Below are 20,069 nucleotides of genomic sequence, written 5' to 3'. Positions count from 1 at the left end.
ACATTGTCGTGTAAGCTCCCAGCAGGCAGGCATATGACGTAGTTCTCGCTGGATGGCTTCAGCCTTACACAGGGAGGGGACCAGCTGTTTACTATTTACTATTTATTACTATCTACCCCCTAGTGTAGCAGGTCTCAGAGATGCCGGATGTGCCGGCCCAGCAGGTGATTGGCACAAGCGACCAGGCCCCTCCCTGCCTTCCGCCCATGGATCTCGGTGATTTCCCTAGGGCAGAGACTGGCTGCCAGCCAGCCACAGATCCCCACCTTTGAATGAAGCTTGGTACCCCAGGTCCTCTTGGACGTTAGGTAGGCGGCCGGGGCCTCCCGGGTTCCCCTGCTGGTGAGCGCACCTGACCCGGCGGGCGTGGCAACAGGCGTGGCGGCGGGGCTGACGTGGCCTGTGGCGCGGAGCGGGTGTGATTCATCAGCGATGGGGACGAGTGCCGAGGCCTCCTAGGCGCGTCCCCTGCGCGATCTCGGGGTCGGTGGCCTGGATCTAGGAAGGCCAAGATGGAAGAGATTCTGAGGAAGCTGCAGAGAGATGCGTCCGGGAGCAAATACAAAGCCATCAAAGAGAGCTGCACCTGGGCCCTGGGTAAGTGAGGGCGATGCGCGGGAGCCGAGGGGCTGCGCAGGGACACCTGCTCCCCGATCACAGGCTCCTCGAGCCCCTGGGCAGGATGCACTGACACCGACTATGGGTTATGAATGTTGCCTCGGATATTTAATGCGGGGTATGAAAATCTTGGCTCAGCGTGGGCATCCAGCCGTCTCCATCTGGTTCCCTTACCGCTTCCCAAACCTCTATGGGAACCGTTGCCTTTGCTGTGAGGTAACCCCATTCCTGGTCCCTAGAGCCCATAGACAAGGGTTCCCCATAGCCAAGTTAGGACCTCCCGCTTGTATGAAATCAGGGCCCTGGTTTCCAAGGGTATGGAAGAAAAAAGGAAGTTAATTAAAGCAACAGCCCTCTTCTCAAACACTGGTGAGTGGAACCAGGAAGGAAGGCTTGTTTAATTTGATTTTGCTGATAGAAGCCACCTTGCTAAATATTCACTTTTATGGCTATTGTGCATGGAAAATAACAGACTGAAGGAATTGTGTTTCTCTTGCAGTCCGGTTATTGACGTGCCCTCAGACAGGTGGGCTTATAGTTGTGTGAGCTGCACCAAAATTGAGATAAGTTCCTGGTAGCAAATGAGCGTTTCCCATCCTGTAGGCTGCAGTCCTCAAAATCAGAAAACAAACGGAATGACATGTCAATTAGGCAAGACCAAGGCACTGAGAATGGGGGAGGGGGGAGTGAACTGAACTATATAGACAGCCCACTAAGCCCCTTGCTTTATGGGATCCTGCGTGATATGCCTCTGTAACCAACTAATTAAAAACAACAACAAAAACCCAGGAACCCCTTCCCTTGAAATAAAAAACAATCGGCGCTTGTCATGATTCTGTGCAGTGTGCAACCTGGAAAATAAGACACAGAAATGCCGTTAGCCGTCGGTCCACTGAAGACCAAATTCTCATAGTGTTTTAGGTCATGCTGTTCTGACAGAAGGTCCTAATTCACATGTTTGTGCACATATGTGTGTCTGTGTCTCTGTGTGTAGGCAATTGTAGCAGCACCATCCTTTGTTTAATCTCTGCACAGCCCTAAATTGTCTCAATTATTGCCCAGGGAGTTTATCTTGTAGGTAGAACTAGTGTTTGGCCATTTTAGTTTAATGTTAAATGCAAATGGACTAGCTGTCTGAGAAGCAGCAAGGCTCTTAAAGCCGCAGTAAGGTTTCAGTGTGGCCATTACCGTTTACTGTTCAGCAGTGATTCGAAGCTGGATTCCCAAATGCCTCTCTAATGAAGGGTCACAGATGGCTGGCTAACATAATAAAGCAGGACCTGACTGGGCATGAAATACACCATTCCTCGTATTCCTTATTAGTTTGCTGTAAATGAAACGGATTGAGATAAACGCAGAGGTGTAGAGTAACCCAGTGTTTTTAATAAGTTGGGCATTCGATATTCAACATCTTGTGTCTAAACCACGGCTGTTGAACTTAGGCCCTTGAAGCTACTGGGGACGAAGCCCTGAGCCGAGGACAAGTAGATTTTCTGGGTCAAGTTCAGAATTCACCTTGACCGTAAGAATAGATGAGGTCCCTTTTGCAGTTCCTTGATCACTCTGTAATTAGCAAAAGAAGAGATAAGGCTTTGACAGTTAAATAATAGCACAGAACCTTCCTGGGAACATGGGAACAACCACAGTTGGAAAACCGGGCATGAGAGCTTTAATGAGATGGGGTCTGAATATGAGGGGAGGAGAAGGGAGACTGAGTAGATTTCACGTAAAGAATGAGTAATCTTTTGATTCTCTAATTTTTCTTCTATTTTTTTTTCGATCATATATTTCAGACACTCCTGTAAGTGAAAATCTGTTTGTTGAAGGGGAGTGGGGTGTGCAGTATAAACAAAGGCGTAGGCTAGAGGGATTTGCTGTTTTTCACTTCCCTCCAGTTCCCACAGCCAAGGCAAGGCTTTTACTAGAAAACATTTGCCGCCTGTCAGCCCTCGTATTTTTAAATAGAGGAACAGGTACATTTCTAAGAATGTACTTAAGAAGCTAGAGCAGCACCCTTTCTTCTTGCCCCACGGAGAGCTCCAGGGCCTGGTGGCAGTTAGCTGTGCCACCACGTTGTCGATGGCACCGTGCACAGCAGTTACTTTCTTTGCTCCTGATCCTCTTCCATCTGGGATTTCTTTCCCGATCCTTCAAAGCCTTACAGGAAGCTTTCAGTGCCCGCCTCAGTGGAATTCTTTACCCAGCTGGCTTAGAGCCCTGCCCTCCAGACTCTCTTAGAGCACTTAGTACTTTGGAGTTGGCACACGCATACCTATGAGGGAAGGATCATTGAGAAACATCTTGAGTATAAAGACAAGGCAAGTTAAAGCTGACCCCCCACCACCACCACCACACAATTTACTTGCTCCATCCATGAAAGGTTCATTGGAAGAATAATGGGGTTTGGGTTGATATGAAATTATACAGTGTTAAGGACCTTGACTTGGTCTTTGTGAATTGTCTGACATGCTCTACACAGATTTTGGGTGTCCATAAACTTAGACCATGTTATCCCCTACTTAGACTGTGTTAGGAGAGGGGAGTAACCCTTATTCAGATTTTCATGGGGGAGCCCGGTGTTGGGATTGGTTTCAGCTGCGAATAGGAGATAACCCTAGAGTCACCTCAGAAGAAAAAGGGGCCTCAACTGAAGAATTGCTAGATCAGATTGCTCTGTGACTATGTTCACGGGGCATTTTCCTAATCGCTAATTGATAGAGGAGGGTCCAGACCACCGTGAGATGCCTAGGCAGGTGGGACATGAGCTGTATAAGAAAGAAAGCTGAATGTGAGCCTGCAACAACGTGAAAAGCAGCTTTCCCTTGTGGTCCTTTCTTCAAGCATCTGCTCCTACCCCCTTCAACGATAGACTAACCTGTAACCTGAAAGAAACCCCTTCCTCTCCAAGTTGCTTTTGGTCATGATGTTTATCATAGCAACAGAGATTATACTAAGACACGCAGTCACCTTTCTTTAGAATGGAACAGCAGTCATCTCAAGAAAGAGAGGTCATCTCTATACTAATAAGGTAAGCTGATAGGGTTTTTTGAGGGGAAAGGGTGTGTGATAAACTTTCTAGAAGCTGATGCAATCATAGAGCTATGTTACAGCAAGATAGAACATTATGTGGCTGCTCAGACATTAAAAACAAACAAACAAACAAAGACCATCTGGGACCATCATGGCTAATCCACTCCTTTATTAACTGTGCTTTGCTTCACCATAATGGCGCTTCTATATCATTTGTCTGGCAGAGTTGTCTGTTTCTATCTCAAAATTCCAGATCAGGACAGACAGTGGTAGTATAGCCTATTCGGCAGGAAAGTCAGACCCTCTTCTCATGTGTGGCTAATCCTCCGTTCATTAAAGCTCACCTATAAGTTCAGCTACTGTAACTCAGAATCCTTCACTCTCTGTCTGTATAAAACTTCTTCCAAATATGTTCGTTTGTGTCACCTTTCAATTCTTTCTCTGATGGTGACAAGAACCTGGAAATACTAGTTAGAAGTTCCGGCTGTTTCTGAAATCGCCTCCACGTTCATCAATGGCAACACCTAGATCATCTAAGGCATGGTTCTCAGCCTGTGGGTTGAGACTACCAAAGGGCCATCAAACCCACAGGTATTTACTATACAAGTCATAACAACAGCAAAATTATATTTATGAAGTAGCTACAAAAATAATTTTATGGTTGAGAGTCACCACAACATGAGTAACTGTATTAAAGGGTCGCAGCATTAGGAAGGTTGAGAACCATGGATCTAAGGTGGGAAGAGACATAGACCATTTGCACCATTTCAAGAGAAAGGATCCATCCCTTCCTTGTACCAACTTTGGAAAGACTGGCTATCACCACATTTAGACCATATGGCTCTGCCAGTCACACCCAAGTGGTCCTTGGTCCTTGGATTCTCTCTGTGACCTGAGTCATAACTGGATTCGACTTATACTATGAGACAGTTGAATATCAGGGTTAAGGAAAGATGGTTTCCTCAGAGCAAACGTATAGTGTGGCTAAGAAAGCAGAATGGATACTGGCCAGTTAAATAAAAGTGATCAGAGGAGTGGCCCCTTGTGAGCACAAGCACAGTGGCTTGACAGACTTAGTGGTTTCCGCATCTATAGTTGAGGACATACTTTTAATTTATAAATATACTTTTACTAACCTCTGTGGCTTCAGATATTTCTCATCCTTAATTTGTAAGGGTTAAATGTTAGTTTTTAGAATATTGGAAAACATTAGAATAGTATAGAAAGTGAATATTATCTTACCACCCAGTGGTAACACTATATTACATTTAAAAGTTACCCCTTTTGCAAAGGGATCAAGGGATTATACTTCACATATATTTTAAAATGTAAGACTTTTTTTAATGCATTTAACTTTTAAATATTTACCTTATTTATATGGGGGTGGGTACAAAAGCCACCCAATATAAATATATGTAGAAGTCAGACCTACTCTGTGGGTTCTGGGAGTTGACTTCACATTGTCAGGCTTGGTACATTTACCTACTAAGTCATCTTACTACCTCCTTTAGTGCACTTGTACATTTTTTTTAAACATTTTAGTCTGGTTTGTTATAATACCTTTAAGGGTGAGTGGTTTTGATAGTTGCAGAATAAGTAGCAAGGACTAAGTATGCATTTTATCTTTTTCTATGCTACTGAGGATTTTGTTAGCCACTGATGTGCTCTGAGTAGAAAAGCATCTGTTGCTTGGGATGAGCCAAGGAGAGCCTTCGAGAACAGGGTTTCCCTTCAGAACTAATAACTCCCAAGGATGGGGTCAGCACTGAAAATAAGAAAGAGAGGCTGGGACTCACGTGGGGCAGCAGCACACCCTCGTCTTACAATGACTTTAACGGTTTTACTTACACCTTCGGGCTGATGGGGGATACATTCAAGATATAAAGGGAAAAGGAAATGAAATTAGAGGTGGAAACTCTCACGAGGTGAAGGCCCATCTTCCTCACTGCCATCTTTTCAGCCCCTTCACTTCGGGCTCCAGGTTTTCCCCTAGGCAGCTCTCCACTGTCAGACTTCTTAACGGGCCTACAGGGATTGTGCCCTTCCCTTTGCTTCCTGCTATTCTGCCCCACTCCCATCCAACTCAACTTCTACCAAAGATACCAGACACCGCTGGGTGCTGGCTTTGCCTTGCTGACACTGCCATTTCTGGTGACACTGTGGTTCTTGAGCTACATCGTGTCAACAGGACTCTTCCATTCCCACATCCCTAGTCCCTCACATCCCAGGCTCAATGAATTATGTCAACATCTTCTTGAGTGGCACAAAAGTGCTTAAAGGTAACAAGACCCAAAGTGATCCTGGATGCTTCTGTAGTTTGTTGTCTAACCTGCTCTCAGTTCTGCCTCTGTTTACCTCTTAGCTCTATCTCCAGCATGTTCATGTCTTCTTTACTTCTGTTGTCTAACCTGCTCTCAGTTCTGCCTCTGTTTACCTCTTAGCTGTATCTCCAGCATCTCCATGTCTCTTTACTTCTGTTGCACATTCAATGGTCATTGTTTCTTTCCAGCCACTCCTGGCTTGCAGCAGCTTGATATGTTCTCCTTCCTTGTTGCTTCTAGATTTTTTCAAGCTACCATTCAAGCAGTACCAACTGGGGAACCTAATCTGTTCATTCCAGGCTAGGTGAAAGGGCTGACTAGCACCCGTTAGTGTGAAATGGAGCCCTCTGTGTGTTCTGCTAAGTGTCATGTGGCCTGCCTCTACCTGTCTGGGAGCTGCATCCTGCACCACCTTTTCTCTGATGTTCTGAACTTCAGCCACGTGGACCTTCTTTCAGTGACTGACATATGCTATCCTCCCTGTTACTTCATTACCTCAGCAAAGTCATGGTGAGCACCTACAGCACGCCAGGAGCCGTTCTCAGTGCAGTTACCATAGGGAATAAAAAAGACAAAGGATCCAATTTGCCATTCATGGACGATTGCAAGGATGATGTCAAATGATCAAGATAAGTAAAAATATGTACTTATCAGATAGTAACAAATCCTAGAGGAAAATATAAAGTAGTACTTGAGACAGGAGGGCCTTGGAAGAAGGAAAATGGAGTTGCCCTCTCAGTAGACCTTTTAGGGGAAGCTGTCTTGAAAGGGAGGTTGTAAGGAAGGTTGTAAGGGAGGTTGTAAGGAAGGTTGTAAGGGAGGTTGTAAGGAGGTTGTAAGGAAGGCACGTGTCTAGTGGCCTAGGGAAGTGCTGTGTTAGCTGGGCCTAATTACCTATGGTGTTGAGAAGAGAATGAACGACAGGGGCTGAGCCAGAGGCAGGGCAAATTGAAGGATGCTGTAGTCACCAGGTCTGAGAAGGCAAGGGCTAGGCCAGTGACCTTAGGGAGCAGCGACGATGGATGATTGGGATCCAATGAGTGTTTTTGTTTTTGAAACATTTTATTGTATTTTTGTTTGTTTGTTTGTTTTGTGAGGGTCCTGGGGATCAAATACAAGTCATCAGGTTAGCAGCAAATACTTTTATCGGCTGCTGAGCTCTCATTGACCTTAATTTAAAACTCTTAACGCCTTCATTGAGTCTATTTGCTGGAATGTTTGTTTGGTTTTGAGTTAGGATTTCACTGTGTTGTTCAGGCTGGTCTCTAACTCTTGGGCCAAGGGGATCCTGCTGCCTCTGTGTCCCCAGTATCTGGAACTACAGGTGTGCACTACCATGTTGAACTAAGTTTTATGTCTTTTGAATTCATTATGCACTCTTCTTGGAAAACCTTCTTACCTAATTTGCAGTCATGTTCAGTTTTAGTACTTCCTAGAGGGAGTCCTGGTACCCATCTGTAGGAGAACCATCTGACGCACACTTTGAATAATGCCTAAATTTTCCTTCCTGGCGTTTGCCACAGTTTGAAACTAGAGTGTATGCTCTCGGAATTCTCCGACAAACTATTCTCACTACTGGGTCTTCATCCATTACATGGCCTGAAATGCAGTGAGTCTGTCAAGGAGACAGGAGCTGTCACTGACATCTAAGGTCAAGATCAGGCTTTTGATGACTGTGACTTCATTAGCTCTTCCTAAGAATCTTATGGGGCAGATGTCAGTCACCTCCCTTTACAGGTGAGGAAACTGGGTGTAGGTCAGCGGTTGACCAATTGCCCTGGCTCAATCTTAGTACCAAAAGGAAAAGAAAGAAGGAAAGGAACAAAGGGAGAGAGGGAGGGAGGAAGGGAGGGAGGGAGGGAGGGAGGGAGGGAGGGAGGGAGGGAGGGAGGGAGGGAGGGAGACGGAGATGAGGGGATAAAAGCTTGGACCTGGGTGACTTGTTCCATCCTACAAAATAGTATGGAGCCAGAGAGAGAAGGCGATTCTCTCTTCTCTCTTGTTGGTGTTTCTGTGGTATTACTTCCTGCAGTGCTACTCTGCCCTATTTTCCAGAACAGCACTTGGAAGACACTGTTGCGCATATTTCAGGAAGGGCCTGGCTTCTTTGTTCTTTCAGCAATTGACTTGAATTCCACCCTTGTTCCACTTACCTGGAACAGGGCTCTCTGCTCATAGCAACTGTGTGGCTGGCTGCTAAAGGTGGTGCTGAAGATTGAATCCATAGTCTTTCATGCTGGGCAAGCACTCTCCCATAGAATGAATGCCCTGATCTCTTTTCTCTTTCTTCTGGCTCACTCGGCATTTGTAGTGCAGGCAGTGTTCAACCCTGAGCTGAAGATGTGCCTCTGTCCCTGGAGAGAACACAATGCATGCTTGTCTGGTGTCATTTCTCCTTGACTAGCAACATTGACTTGCCCTCAGCACTGCTCCCTGTCACACTAATTGCTGGGCTGTGCTAACCTGTGTGAGCCTTTGAGCTACCCCCAGAACCTGCATGTCATGGCTTCCTTTTCTTGCCATCCTGTCTTGTCCTTAGCTCTGACCTCAGTCCCGCTCTTTCCCTGCTGGGCCATATCTCTGAGGCACCACTGGCCCAGCTCAGATCAACTTTCTGTTTTGCTGATGAGTCACCTATCTCAAATCCAGGATTTGTGCTCCATTGACTACAGCAGACCTGATTCTGTCCTGCTGGGTCCTATTAGGACTGAGTCTAAGGGACCTATTTGGTTTCTTGTTCTCACTGATTTCTTAGTGGGTTGAGGGGGCTTGTCTGTCCTCTCCCAAGGGAAGTAATTCAAATGGACAAAGCTTGTTGACTCTAAATGGTGAAGCTGATCACCTGGAGACAAGTTGGAATTATTAAAGTACAACAATTTTAGAGAATATATAATAATCAGCTTTTTATTGTGTGTACAATTAGAGTCAGTTGTGGTGTGATTTATCCACAAACCTTGGCAAAGTATTGAGTATCTGGGTTGAGTATGACATTTGAGGATGAACCTACTTGTAATGTGATCAAATAGATGGCACAATCTACCATGTCACAAACATGTGAGGTTAACGTGGAAGTCCCTACAACACATAAGTAGGACAGAAGGAAGAAATAGATTTGTTTTGAAGATAGAAACCCAATTCTTGTTCAATCTTGTTGAATGGAAATTCCCAATAAATCACTGTGTCCTGATAATGTAGCAAACACACTGCAAAAACAAATGTAACTTCAGAATTTCTCATAATGTTTAAGGAAACCCAGAAAGGGAAAATGTGCTTTAATAGTAGAAAAACTGTTGAATAAATTATGTGGTGACATGTCCTATAAGGTGCCTTGTGAACTTGAAAGTCTTCACATGTATGAGTTTATTTATTGAGAGATTAAAATGCTTCAACCAAACAGCTCTTGCTTCTTTGATGGACGAATGTAGTATCTTGGTCAATGTTCGGTACAATGACTTGGCATTATGGCTTAGGTTAAGGATTTAGTTGTTCATTCCTTGCCACTAACAGGAAAATGTGGCCTGGTTTTTAATAAGCTTTTTCCCAATAATGAAGTGAGGTCCACTGTGGGGGAAGAATTTTAAAATAAAGATGACTGAGAAGTGGGTAGTTTTTATTTTAAAAGAGGGAACAAAAGCCACTGATGAGTTCAGAGAGTATAGAGATTTTAGTTTTTAGATGTCAGAGTCTTTGAATATTTACTTGTAATTCCACAATCTTCTTTTACAGAAACCCTAGGTGGCCTGGACACTGTTGTGAAGATCCCTCCCCACTTGTTGAGGTAAGAGATGGGAAATGCAGCAGGAACAAAGCTCACCTTCTATGGTTTCCTAAAGGCTGGATCACCGTGTTGCTTTATAGCCTTTCAAGTGCTGCATAGTTTTTATCTTGTGTTGTTGGTTTGTTCGGTGTGGGTGAAGTGGGATATTTCATGAGGGGAGCAAGATGGGGGTTTGATCTATTTCCATTTGTGTGTGAAGTCGGTGCTACCAAGAGTCAGTGAGCAGAAGGATGTAACTAGGCGAGAAGAGAAATAACCAAAGCTAACATGAGAGAGTGAAATGGAGCAAACCCTCCCAGTGACGCACAGTATGCCAGTGACGCACAGTGTGTCCTCTGGGAAGCACAGTCAGCCCAAGCAGCTGCAATGGGTTTCATTTTCTCCCCAGCCTCAGCAGGACACCTTCTTGCTGAAGACAATCTGAAGTCACTTGCAGCAGCTCCGAGACACAAGCCTATTTCTATACCTTCCTCACCTGCCGATGCACATTTTTCCTTCTTTCTCCTTATTTTGAGATAAATGTATGTCCTGTGTAGAAAATGGGAAAGAACAAAAGAATAAAAAGGACTATTTTCACAATCACACACCTGTGGATAATGACTAAAGCCAGCATCATAGATTTTTCTCAAGTCCTCTGCACATACATATAAAACATACAAATGAATGTGGATTTTTCTTCCAATTCATTTTCTGCTTATTTTTTAAAATTTAATACTATATGAAACATGTTTTCTAAATTCCAATATGTTCTTTAAAGTGCTTTAGTTCTAATCTCACAGCTGTAGGCCTAACTGATCTAGCAGTTTTTCTGTTATTAAAGCTCTTGATGATTTCTAAGTTTTCCTATGATATTATGAGAAGTGACCTTACAATCGTTTATAGAGTATATTTTCTACATCATCAGGACACAGTGACTTATTGGGAATTTTCATCCAAGTGGACTGAACAGGATTCAATCCTGTTCTTCAATTTGTCTTCAAACCATTGTATGACTTCTCCTGTCATATGTACTCCAGATATACATGTGTATTCACATGTTGTAGGAACTGCCGTGTAAATCAAAGTTGTACAGAGCTGGCCAATTGACAGAGTAGCAGCAGCATACATGGCTACAGCGAGCTGTCCCAAGAGGCCGTGTAAGAACTACAAAGGCAGCCTGGTTTGGGGAGCTCATTTCCTGTCTTCTAACTCCTGTATGTACCTTCTCTTGAAGCTGATGTGATCCAGGTTAACTTAGTCATAGCGGATTTTCCCCCTCACCTTTCACTGCACTCTTCTGCTTGACAGAGACGAGCAGAGCTGGTACCATGCTGCTCTGCTCTGGGAGTTTCGTAGGATGGGAAACCACCATACCACCACAGAGAACTGTGGAAATGCCAGTCTGTGGGCACAAGAAATGATAAGAACCAAGAAATGCATCTTTGTGCAATTTGGTTAGTTTTTACATCTTGACTGTCAGCAAACTTGAAGGAAACCTAATCCAGCTATAAGATGATAAATGAAAATATCTTTTGATAAGTTACCATCATTTCATGTAAACACATACAGACAAGGTTTCTTATTGCTTACATCCATAAAATAACAATGATATAAAGCTGGTGCCACGCCAGGCTTTATCACAAACAGTGGTAAAACTCGTCCATAGATAAATGAACTAATTGAAGGGATCAACAAACCCTGTTCATCTCATTAGAAAACATTTCCAATAAAATTGCTTTTTCATGTTAACAATATTAACATTCCTATAAATAATTGTTATTGTTCTTTGGATCAATCATGTGCATTGATAATGATAGCTCAAACTGAAAGAAAATCAAACACTTTTAAGCACTATAGTCCCAGGACATTTTTAAAAGTATCATTTTATGCATACTTTGTTATAAAAAGCATAATATGGAGATTCATAAAAGCCTTTCAAGCATTAACTCATATTGTATTTAGAAAAAAATTCTGTGGGTGAAGTAGAATGGAAATGTGAGTTCAAGGAGAAAAAGAGACAATGGAGTTTTTTCTTGTTAAGGATGAATTTGTTCTCTTATTTTCAGTAGTTTAAAGCAGTTTTCAGGTTGCTGTAGTGTATAGAGTTCATTAAATACATTTAAAATAGTATATGTTTTAAATGAAATTCTAAATAATTCCAATATGCAACAACTATAGCCTTCATAATTAAAATTATACTGGAAAAATCTTAATTTTAAAATACATGGGAACAAAATCATAACTTTTTCTTAATAACCATATAAGCAAAAAAAAAAATCATCTCGACCTCTCACTATTCTGAAGATTGTTTTTCATACCAAAGTATGATTCAATCTGAAAATGAGGCTTATGTGGCTCTAGAGCTGTGGTAGCAGCTCAGCCTTCAGGGTGAGAACAGCAGATAACAATGGCCATAGAGTAGAGGGGTCTAGTCTGCCCTGTTCACAGGCAGCCAGGGAGCCCCTGAGATGCCTCATTGGTCAAGGACTCCTGACTGTGGGCCTGAACTGTATCGCCAGGATCCACATGTGGAAGGAGAGGACCAGCTTCACAAATTGTCCTCTGACCTTCACCCATGCATCAAGGCACATGCATACACAGCACCACCACCACCACCACCACCAATAATAACCAAGTTGTAATAAAAGGTAACTGATGTTTTCATCATGTGTTGCAGGGGGAGCACAAGAACTGGAGACAATACCATTTTATTGGTGCTAAAGGACATGCATTTGGTTCTCATGCATTTGTATTTACCCTCATGTCATAGCTCGCTGGCCATCTTGTATACCCTAGGACTAGGAGATGGCAACAGAATTTGAGGAAAGGGTTCCAAAGGATGAGTTGTGGACTAATGTCTTTAGGAGACCTAACCTAGAATCATCATTATTAGGAATATAAGTCAAAGTGTTTATCCTGATGACAGAGAGCTGCACCATCATCTTTGTATTTAGAAGAATCTGCAATGCTGTATTTTATGTGCACAGCAAAGGCCATCAAACATTGTTGTGCAGGGCACTGAACCATATGAATGAGACATGTCACATAGCTCATGTTGGAGACTTTTTATTCTGGAAGGGGAGAACGAGGACAAACAAGGGAACACTGTTACATTGGTTGAATTTATTATGGACTTTCAGACTTGTATAAGGAGGCTTCAGGAGGCTCGAGTCACAGTAGTGGAGCCTTTCAAAGCCTCATTGCAAAGGAACACAGGAGAAGCCGCGATTACAGCAAGGATGAGTTATGGAATCAACAACAGTGTGAATAACTATGTTGTGTTATGATTAGGGAAGTGATACGATGAGCTCACTCTTTAACGTGTAGATTGATTGGTCTGCGAGGAACTCTGATGTTCGCTTTTTGCCGTTGTTTTGCTTTTATTGACTGATGACTGATTTTTGAGACAGCATCTCTTAAAAACTTGTTTTAGATGGGGTTATAGGGAATCATTGAAATGCCAAACAGTTTGCTATGCTAGGCTTTCATTTTGATTTCTCAGCTGTTAGATATATGAACATTCTAATAAATAATTATAAATATGGCTTTGCTCATTTGTGCATATTAATAAAGACAGCTCAGATCAGAAGCATACTGAACCCTTGAGACACCTGTGTGGTATTATCCTCCTCCACTTGAGCAATTGCTTTTAAAGACTTCTCACACAAGCCTGAGTGCAAATTAATATGCATGAGTTAAGTGATTGGTGAATGCATAGTACATTTTCTGGGAGGAGCACCCTAGTGGGAATTAAGGAGTTATCAGGAGACACTGCCTATGCAGGAAGGTGCAATGAATACATCCTATGAATTATTTCCTCAATTTGTTAGCAGAGGATCGTTTTCATCTTCTTGTTGCCATTAGTCTTACTCTTGACCTTGGAGATGAGCATTCAGGGTCCCTGACTTGCCATGTGGTGTCTGCAGTCCCCTCCCCTTTGTGCCACACTACCCTCTTCTTGAACTCAAGGTATTCCATGTGTTTGTGAAAGGTTGAAGAAAGCCTATCAGCTAAGATTCTACTGCAGGGTCCCTTTACTCAAGAGGCATCCACAGTGCACAGTGTGCACTAGGTTAGGGTCACCATCTCTAGTTCTTGTTTTACCAATAGGTTGTTTCCTATTAGTAACTGCATAAAATACTTCTAACCAGGTCAAACTACCACTCATTGTCACCGATTCTAGGCTGTAGTGAGAATTTTGGCTTCTTTAAAAACACAGAAATATTTTATGAATGTGTTTTCATTTGAATCCCAGGTGTGAGATATGGGGCTGCTTCAGATTGGCCACAGCAGCTGACTGTGATTTGCCCGGGGCTCTAGCAGGGGTGTGGGTTTGGCAGGTACAGATAGTTTCTGTGAATGTGTAACATTTGGAATTCTGGAAACTCTTCAGAGGGTATATAAACCCACCAACAGTTTCCCAACTCTCAGGGCCTTAGCATTTATATACCCTGTGAAGACTCCCCAGAATTCCAGATGTCACATACTCACAAGTTCTTATGAGGGCTTGGCTATTTGGGTACCTGACTATTCAGATAATCTGTCTTATCTGAAAATTTGCAGACTTTACATTTTTCTCTTCTTCATCTGTTAAAAGGGCAGGAGTTCATGCCTGAAACATGGGCCTTTTGTTAGGATTTTATTTGTTATTTGTAATGGCTGCTTCTCCCAGATGGGTCTTGATCTGTAGGCCATTCCCTGCGGTTGCTCTTGTCAGAGAGACTTTCCCAGTGTCCTCTGCCCCTTATTGCTCTGTCTTTCCATCTGCCCAGTTTTTCTTCTTGTCAATGGATTGCAGACCCCATATTTGGATAGCAGTGAATTTGAACACTCTAATTGGCATGGCTCTATGTGAATCTACACAACTATCTAAATAAGCCCAGATACCTCACGACTCTCTTACATTGGTGGATCTGGCTGGTTTTCAGACTTCCAATCATATCTTGCTTGTCAGATTTCCACAGAAATTCTCTATTTTGAGATCAGGCCAAGTTATACAGTTAGATCCTGTCTTTAAAAGATTTTTTAATCATAATTTTTGGGTTAATCTTGATTTTACATGGGATATTAAAATTTAGTTTCCTAAGATGTTAGTGATCTCTTAGATTGTGTCTAAGGCTAGTGTGAAGGTTTTCACCCCCTCTAGGTCTGATCCTGCACTCTCACTACCAGGGAGATTCCACAGCTACTGGGTGTCCACTTTCTTGATCAGCCTTCTGCAGCCATGTTTAGTAAAACTTCCTCTCCCTTGTAGTGTTTTTAGGTACGTTCTAGTTTTTACTACATTTCTATCTGAGAGCCACTCCTAAGTTGAAATAAAGCATTCTTGTCAAGGGTGCTCATGGTGGTTTGAGTAGGTTTGGCCCCCATAGATGAGTGCTTGGCCATAGGGAGTGGCACTGTTAAGAGGTGTGACATTACTGGAGGAAGTGTGGCCTTGTTGAAGAAAGTACATCACTGTGTAGGTGGGCCTTGAGGTCTTCTATTCTCAGGCTCTACCCAGTATGGAATCTTGTCTCCTTCTGGCTGCCTGCAGAACAGTCTTCTGGATTCCTTTTTGATCAAGATCTAGAACTCTCAGCTCCTCCAGCACCACGTCTGCCTGGATGCTGCCATGCGTCCTGTTATGGTAAAACTAGGCTAAATCTCTGAAACTGTTTTCATCCAACCACAATTAAAGTTTTTCTTTTGTAAAAGTTGCCTTAGTCATCTTCATATTAATGAAACCCTAAGACAATGATCTATACTTTATATACCAAAGCTGAGACTTAGACAACTGGTCTGGTTTACAGGCCATTATAATCTCCCCTTTGTCTGAAGCTCTGAATAGTGGGGCATATTCAGGCTGCTCGCTTCATCAAGACCAGTTGTTGTTCATTGCCTACAGCCTTCCCCTATTATTTTGTTGGCCTTTAAAATTGCTCAGGTCTTTATTCACCCTGGCAGTTAGAAATGTCCCCTGTCCCCCGAGCCTCGTTATACTCTTGGTGTAATTCTGCCATGGGGCTTATCTACCACATCCTAAGTTATTTAGGGGGGCTCAGGGATCAGATCCTATGCTCAAGAGTTCATCTTTTTTGTGTCCCCCAGTTTAGTGCCTAATGAACCTTTTGGGGATGAAATGGTCTCTCCAAATTTCTCCTTATTAATTCCAGGGACTGTATGTTTCACTCCTAGATTCCTTTTTTAAAGTATTTTGGGGAAATCTCCAATAGAATCAAATCTTGCTCTGGTGATGGACCTTTTAATATCTTTCTGACTAAGCATATCTCAAAGAATACGTTCAGAAACCTAATACCCAACTCATGGATCCCAGCTAGTGTAGATTTAGGCCTCTTGCCTGCTACTTGATCCAAGAAAGCCCTGACCAATGTGATGTGGGGTGGGAGTGGTAGTCATTAGGACACTGATTCACATTCCGTGCCAGAGAATGCTGACTATAAACTCTTCAGTTCTTAATAAGTCTCAAAGAGAAATTCATGCCCTCATGACTTTTTTTCTTTTAACATTGGATTATAAATAAAATATTTCTAGACCAGTTGTTCTGGCCTCAGCAGCTTTGGCACCTTATTTCAACTTATGGGTGGCTCTAGAATAGGAGTGGCATGGGGCAAGGACTGGAAAGTGCCTAACCCAACCCCCAACATGAATTCCATGTGTAGTATTTCTGATTTTAAAGAAGAATAAAGGACCTTGACTCCTATCCTATTAAAAGACAAAAGGTGTCTTTTCCTTATACTCCAAGGTACTTCTAACTTACTGGTCTAGCTGAGATAAAACTGTCAAGAAACCCCTCAGGCTGTTAAAAGACAACTATTGGTAGCAGCCCTCTGGTTGGTTTTGCGCAGTACCCCAGTGAGGAAAATGCAGCCATGTCTCCAGCATCCGCTCGGCTGCCATCTTACTTTCCCTCTCCATGACTCTTTGGAATCACCATTGCTTAGTTACGTTCTCCTGCCAGGTTTACTTCCTGTTTGTCCTTGTGTATCTTCCATACTGCTGCTTCCTGCAGCCTTCTGCTTTAGTGTGCCTATTAGGTTCCGACTTAACCCTGCAGCTAATATGCTTACACACACATTCCGCCTTATCTTGTCTTAGGAACCTACTGGTCTTTCATGCAGGTGAAAGAAAGTGCATTCGTCAGCATTTGTGCTTGGAAAGATCCATCCATCATAGCTCTCCATTCTTTGTATTGTTTCCTTTTCATTGCTTTTATGCTATGTTGACCTATTTCATTTTGGTCCTATACTTTGAGCCCGGCAGTAACTGCTGCATGGTTTATGACATGTTTTGTTTTGTTTTTAGTTTTGATTGGAAACACCTACCTGCATCAACTGGGAAGGACCATGACTTAAAATGGCAAGAGAAATCTCTGCAGCTACTGTGGGGAGGCAGTTCTGGTCCCATCAGTATAGTTCCTGCCTTTCCTCCTTCCTTTTTCTTCGTGTGTGTGTGTGTGTGTGTGTGTGTGTGTGTGTGTGTGTGTGTGTGAGACAGTCAGAAGGCAACCTCAGGTGTTGGTTCCCTGGTTCCCGTCTTCCACCTTGTCTGTAAAGTAAAACATTAGTAAAACAAGACACTGTCTGGTGTCCCTGCCTTGCTTATGTAGTAAAGAGGGGCGTTGACTCTTGTAGAGCAGAGGAAGCAGAGGATGTGTAGGATCCCAGGCCAAGACACCAGCTCAGATATTGAAAGAGTAAATATTAGCATATGTGTAGGGCAGGTGCTTCTACAAGACTCCAGCTCTGTTCCAGGTAGATTACAGGCAGCTGTACTTCTGAATAGAAGTTCATTGCTATAAAGTCTCATGCTTGCTACCCACTTCCTTTCTTCACTGCCACAACTGAGTTCTCTTGGTAGAGTCACACAAATGTAAATGTGGTTGGGCTTTATTGAGCCCAGCTCTGTTGAGTTTTGCTGGCTTTTTACCAGGAGGAAAATATATAATAGGAACTTTAAGGACTATTGGTTATTCTAAGCCTGGCTGATATTCTGTTTGGGGGGAATTATTGATCTTAGTATGAAGGGGAATGTGTGGAGACATTGTCTGCTCTGCTGGAGAACAGTGAGAAGCTTTTCAATAAAATCTTGTTATGAAAAATGTCTAGCACCCCCAGAGCAATTTATGCTAAATAGGTGAATAAAATGGCATCTCAGTGATGGGCACAAGTGACTTCATTGCCAGAAGAAAGCTCCATGGGCATTAGCCATGCTGAAGCTAAAACCTGTCTTCTAAATCAGATCTGATTGCTTCTTTTCCTTTCCCACCCTTTGGAAGACTGGGTATTCCTGTCACCTTCCACTTAGCTTACGTGACAACACTAGACATTTTCTAATGTCTAGGCAGATTCTTCCCTGCATATCTGTCAGTGGCAAAGCAGTCCGGATGGTTTCTACATTCTATCCCCTTCGATGAGCAAAACTTCAATTAGCCTCCATTATAAGCTTTTGGCTCATAGCCCAACCTCAAAGCATTTTATAAAGGGATGCAGTCTTCACTAGTCAAAGCAATGAGGTAGCAAAGAAGTACAGATGCCACCCAAGCTAAGACGGGGGAATTATCAGCCTTGGTGGGTATTTTAGGAGGTCAGCAAATTATTAGGTCGGAAGCCATGGGTGCTCACCCTTTCATTATAGCCAGTGTTTGATGCTCTTGTAACACTTTGTTGTAAAGGGATGCCTTTTAAAAAGGAAATATAACCTCCTGTTGGAAAAAAAAATGTGAATTTTTATTTCTTAACTCTTTTCATGTTACTTGAATAGGGTAAGATTTATGCTGTGTCAGTTCTTCTATGAGCATATTTTCATAATTAATTGTATAGGTAATTTGGAACATCATTCTTGATTTAATTTCAAAGTGTGCCTCTGAGAAATTGTTTTTATTCCTAGAAGTGGGTTCTAACCTGTGTGACCCTGAGTCCATCAGTTCCTTGTTGTCTGTGGCTCAGAGGGTATTTGTCTCTTCTTCACTCTTTCAGGCACAGTCTTTTGTAGACACCTGTTACAAAGACTAGAGTTATGCTTTGTTTCCTGGGAAATTTTTATTAAACATTTTATTTTTATCTTCTTATATTTTATTTTACTGCATATTCAGATATACGTGAGGAGTGTGTGTGTGTGCATGCGCGTGCTCGCGCACGCATGCATGCACGCACGCACGCGCATATTCTCTAGTGCATGTATGTGCTTGCATATGCATCTGTATCGGTCTCACTGTCTTAGTGGTATTATGTAGCTACAAGAAGCCTTAATGTCTTTTTTTCAAGGTTAGTTCAATGCATTTGGTGCCAATCTCACTTTGCCTATTTTAGAGTCTGAGACTGTATTAAAATGTTATATTGTGGGGTTTTTTGTTTGGTGGTGGTGGTGGTGGTGGTGGTGGTGTTTGAGACAGGGTTTCTCTGTATAGCCCTGGCTGTCCTGGAACTCACTCTGCAGACCAGCCTGGCCTTGAACTCAGAAATCTGCCTGCCCCTGCCTCCCAAGGGCTGGGATTAAAGGCGTGCGCCACCACTGCCCGGCTGAAATGTTATTTCTTAATATGCTCGGTGAGTCACATTTCCCATCTAAGTATGGGGCATATTAGGAAATAAGCTCCCGATTTTCAAACGTAGTTATCATTTTGGGGACCCTTTTAGGTGCTATGAATGCTGGCCTTGCTGGCCCCATGAGGTAGTCCAAACTGTGAGGTTCATGGATGCATAGACCTGAAGTGGGGAAGGAGCCTCATGAGCCAAACCAGAGTAGACTTAGGGCAGCTAGACTCAAAAGTCCCCTTGCTAAGGAGTGCAAGGTAATACCCCTTCCATGGTTTAGCATACAGCCTATCTGTCTGTCTACCCCCTCCTTACTGTCCCCCTCTCCCCTCTTTGTGGAAGAACTAAGATCTAGAGAACTTAATTTCATATGGAAAATCATTTGATGATGAAGCACCATCCCTGAATTTTTTCCTTGGGAAACGTGCTGTTTTGCCACCACTAATGAGCACAATGTAATGTTCTGATGTGTAAGTATGCATTTCCATACCATGCACCAAGACAAATTTCAGTACAATTTTTAAGGAGCCAGAGCTTTGAAAGAGTGTCCCGCATTCAGACCAAGAGGCCAGTCATGAATTAGTAGAGTAATCAAGATTAGTTTATGTGTAAGGCTTTGCCAGGAAATGACCAAAATAGACTGTTCCTCTTCAGAAAGCAGAAGAATTCCCAAGATGAAAGAGACTCTGGTCTAGAATTGATGAGGATACCTACTTAGAAAGCCTGAATAGTTATATAATTAAATAAATAGCCCTAACTTCTCTTGGCCTTAGAAAGCCTGAATAGTTATATAATTAAATAAATAGC

At 42.8% G+C, this 20,069-nt stretch overlaps 1 protein-coding gene across 1 annotated transcript in view; it reads left to right on the top strand.

Moving 5' to 3' along the window:
• The first annotated feature begins 390 nt into the window (after positions 1–390).
• The window catches only part of Arfgef3 (ARFGEF family member 3), a 164,881-nt gene continuing 145,202 nt past the window's right edge, over positions 391–20,069 (top strand). The window contains exons 1-2 of the mRNA XM_021173858.3: positions 391–597; positions 9,696–9,747. Of these exons, the coding sequence (XP_021029517.1) occupies positions 513–597; positions 9,696–9,747 (137 nt within the window). The 5' untranslated portion in view covers positions 391–512. The remainder of the gene's footprint in view (positions 598–9,695; positions 9,748–20,069) is intronic.

The sequence above is a fragment of the Mus caroli genome, unplaced genomic scaffold (genome assembly GCF_978045245.1).
Source record: "Mus caroli unplaced genomic scaffold, Mus_caroli_1 scaffold_9, whole genome shotgun sequence".
NCBI classification, from domain to species: Eukaryota; Metazoa; Chordata; class Mammalia; order Rodentia; family Muridae; genus Mus; species Mus caroli.
Note: the sequence above shows the minus strand (reverse complement) of the source record. Positions and strands in the feature narration are given on the sequence as shown.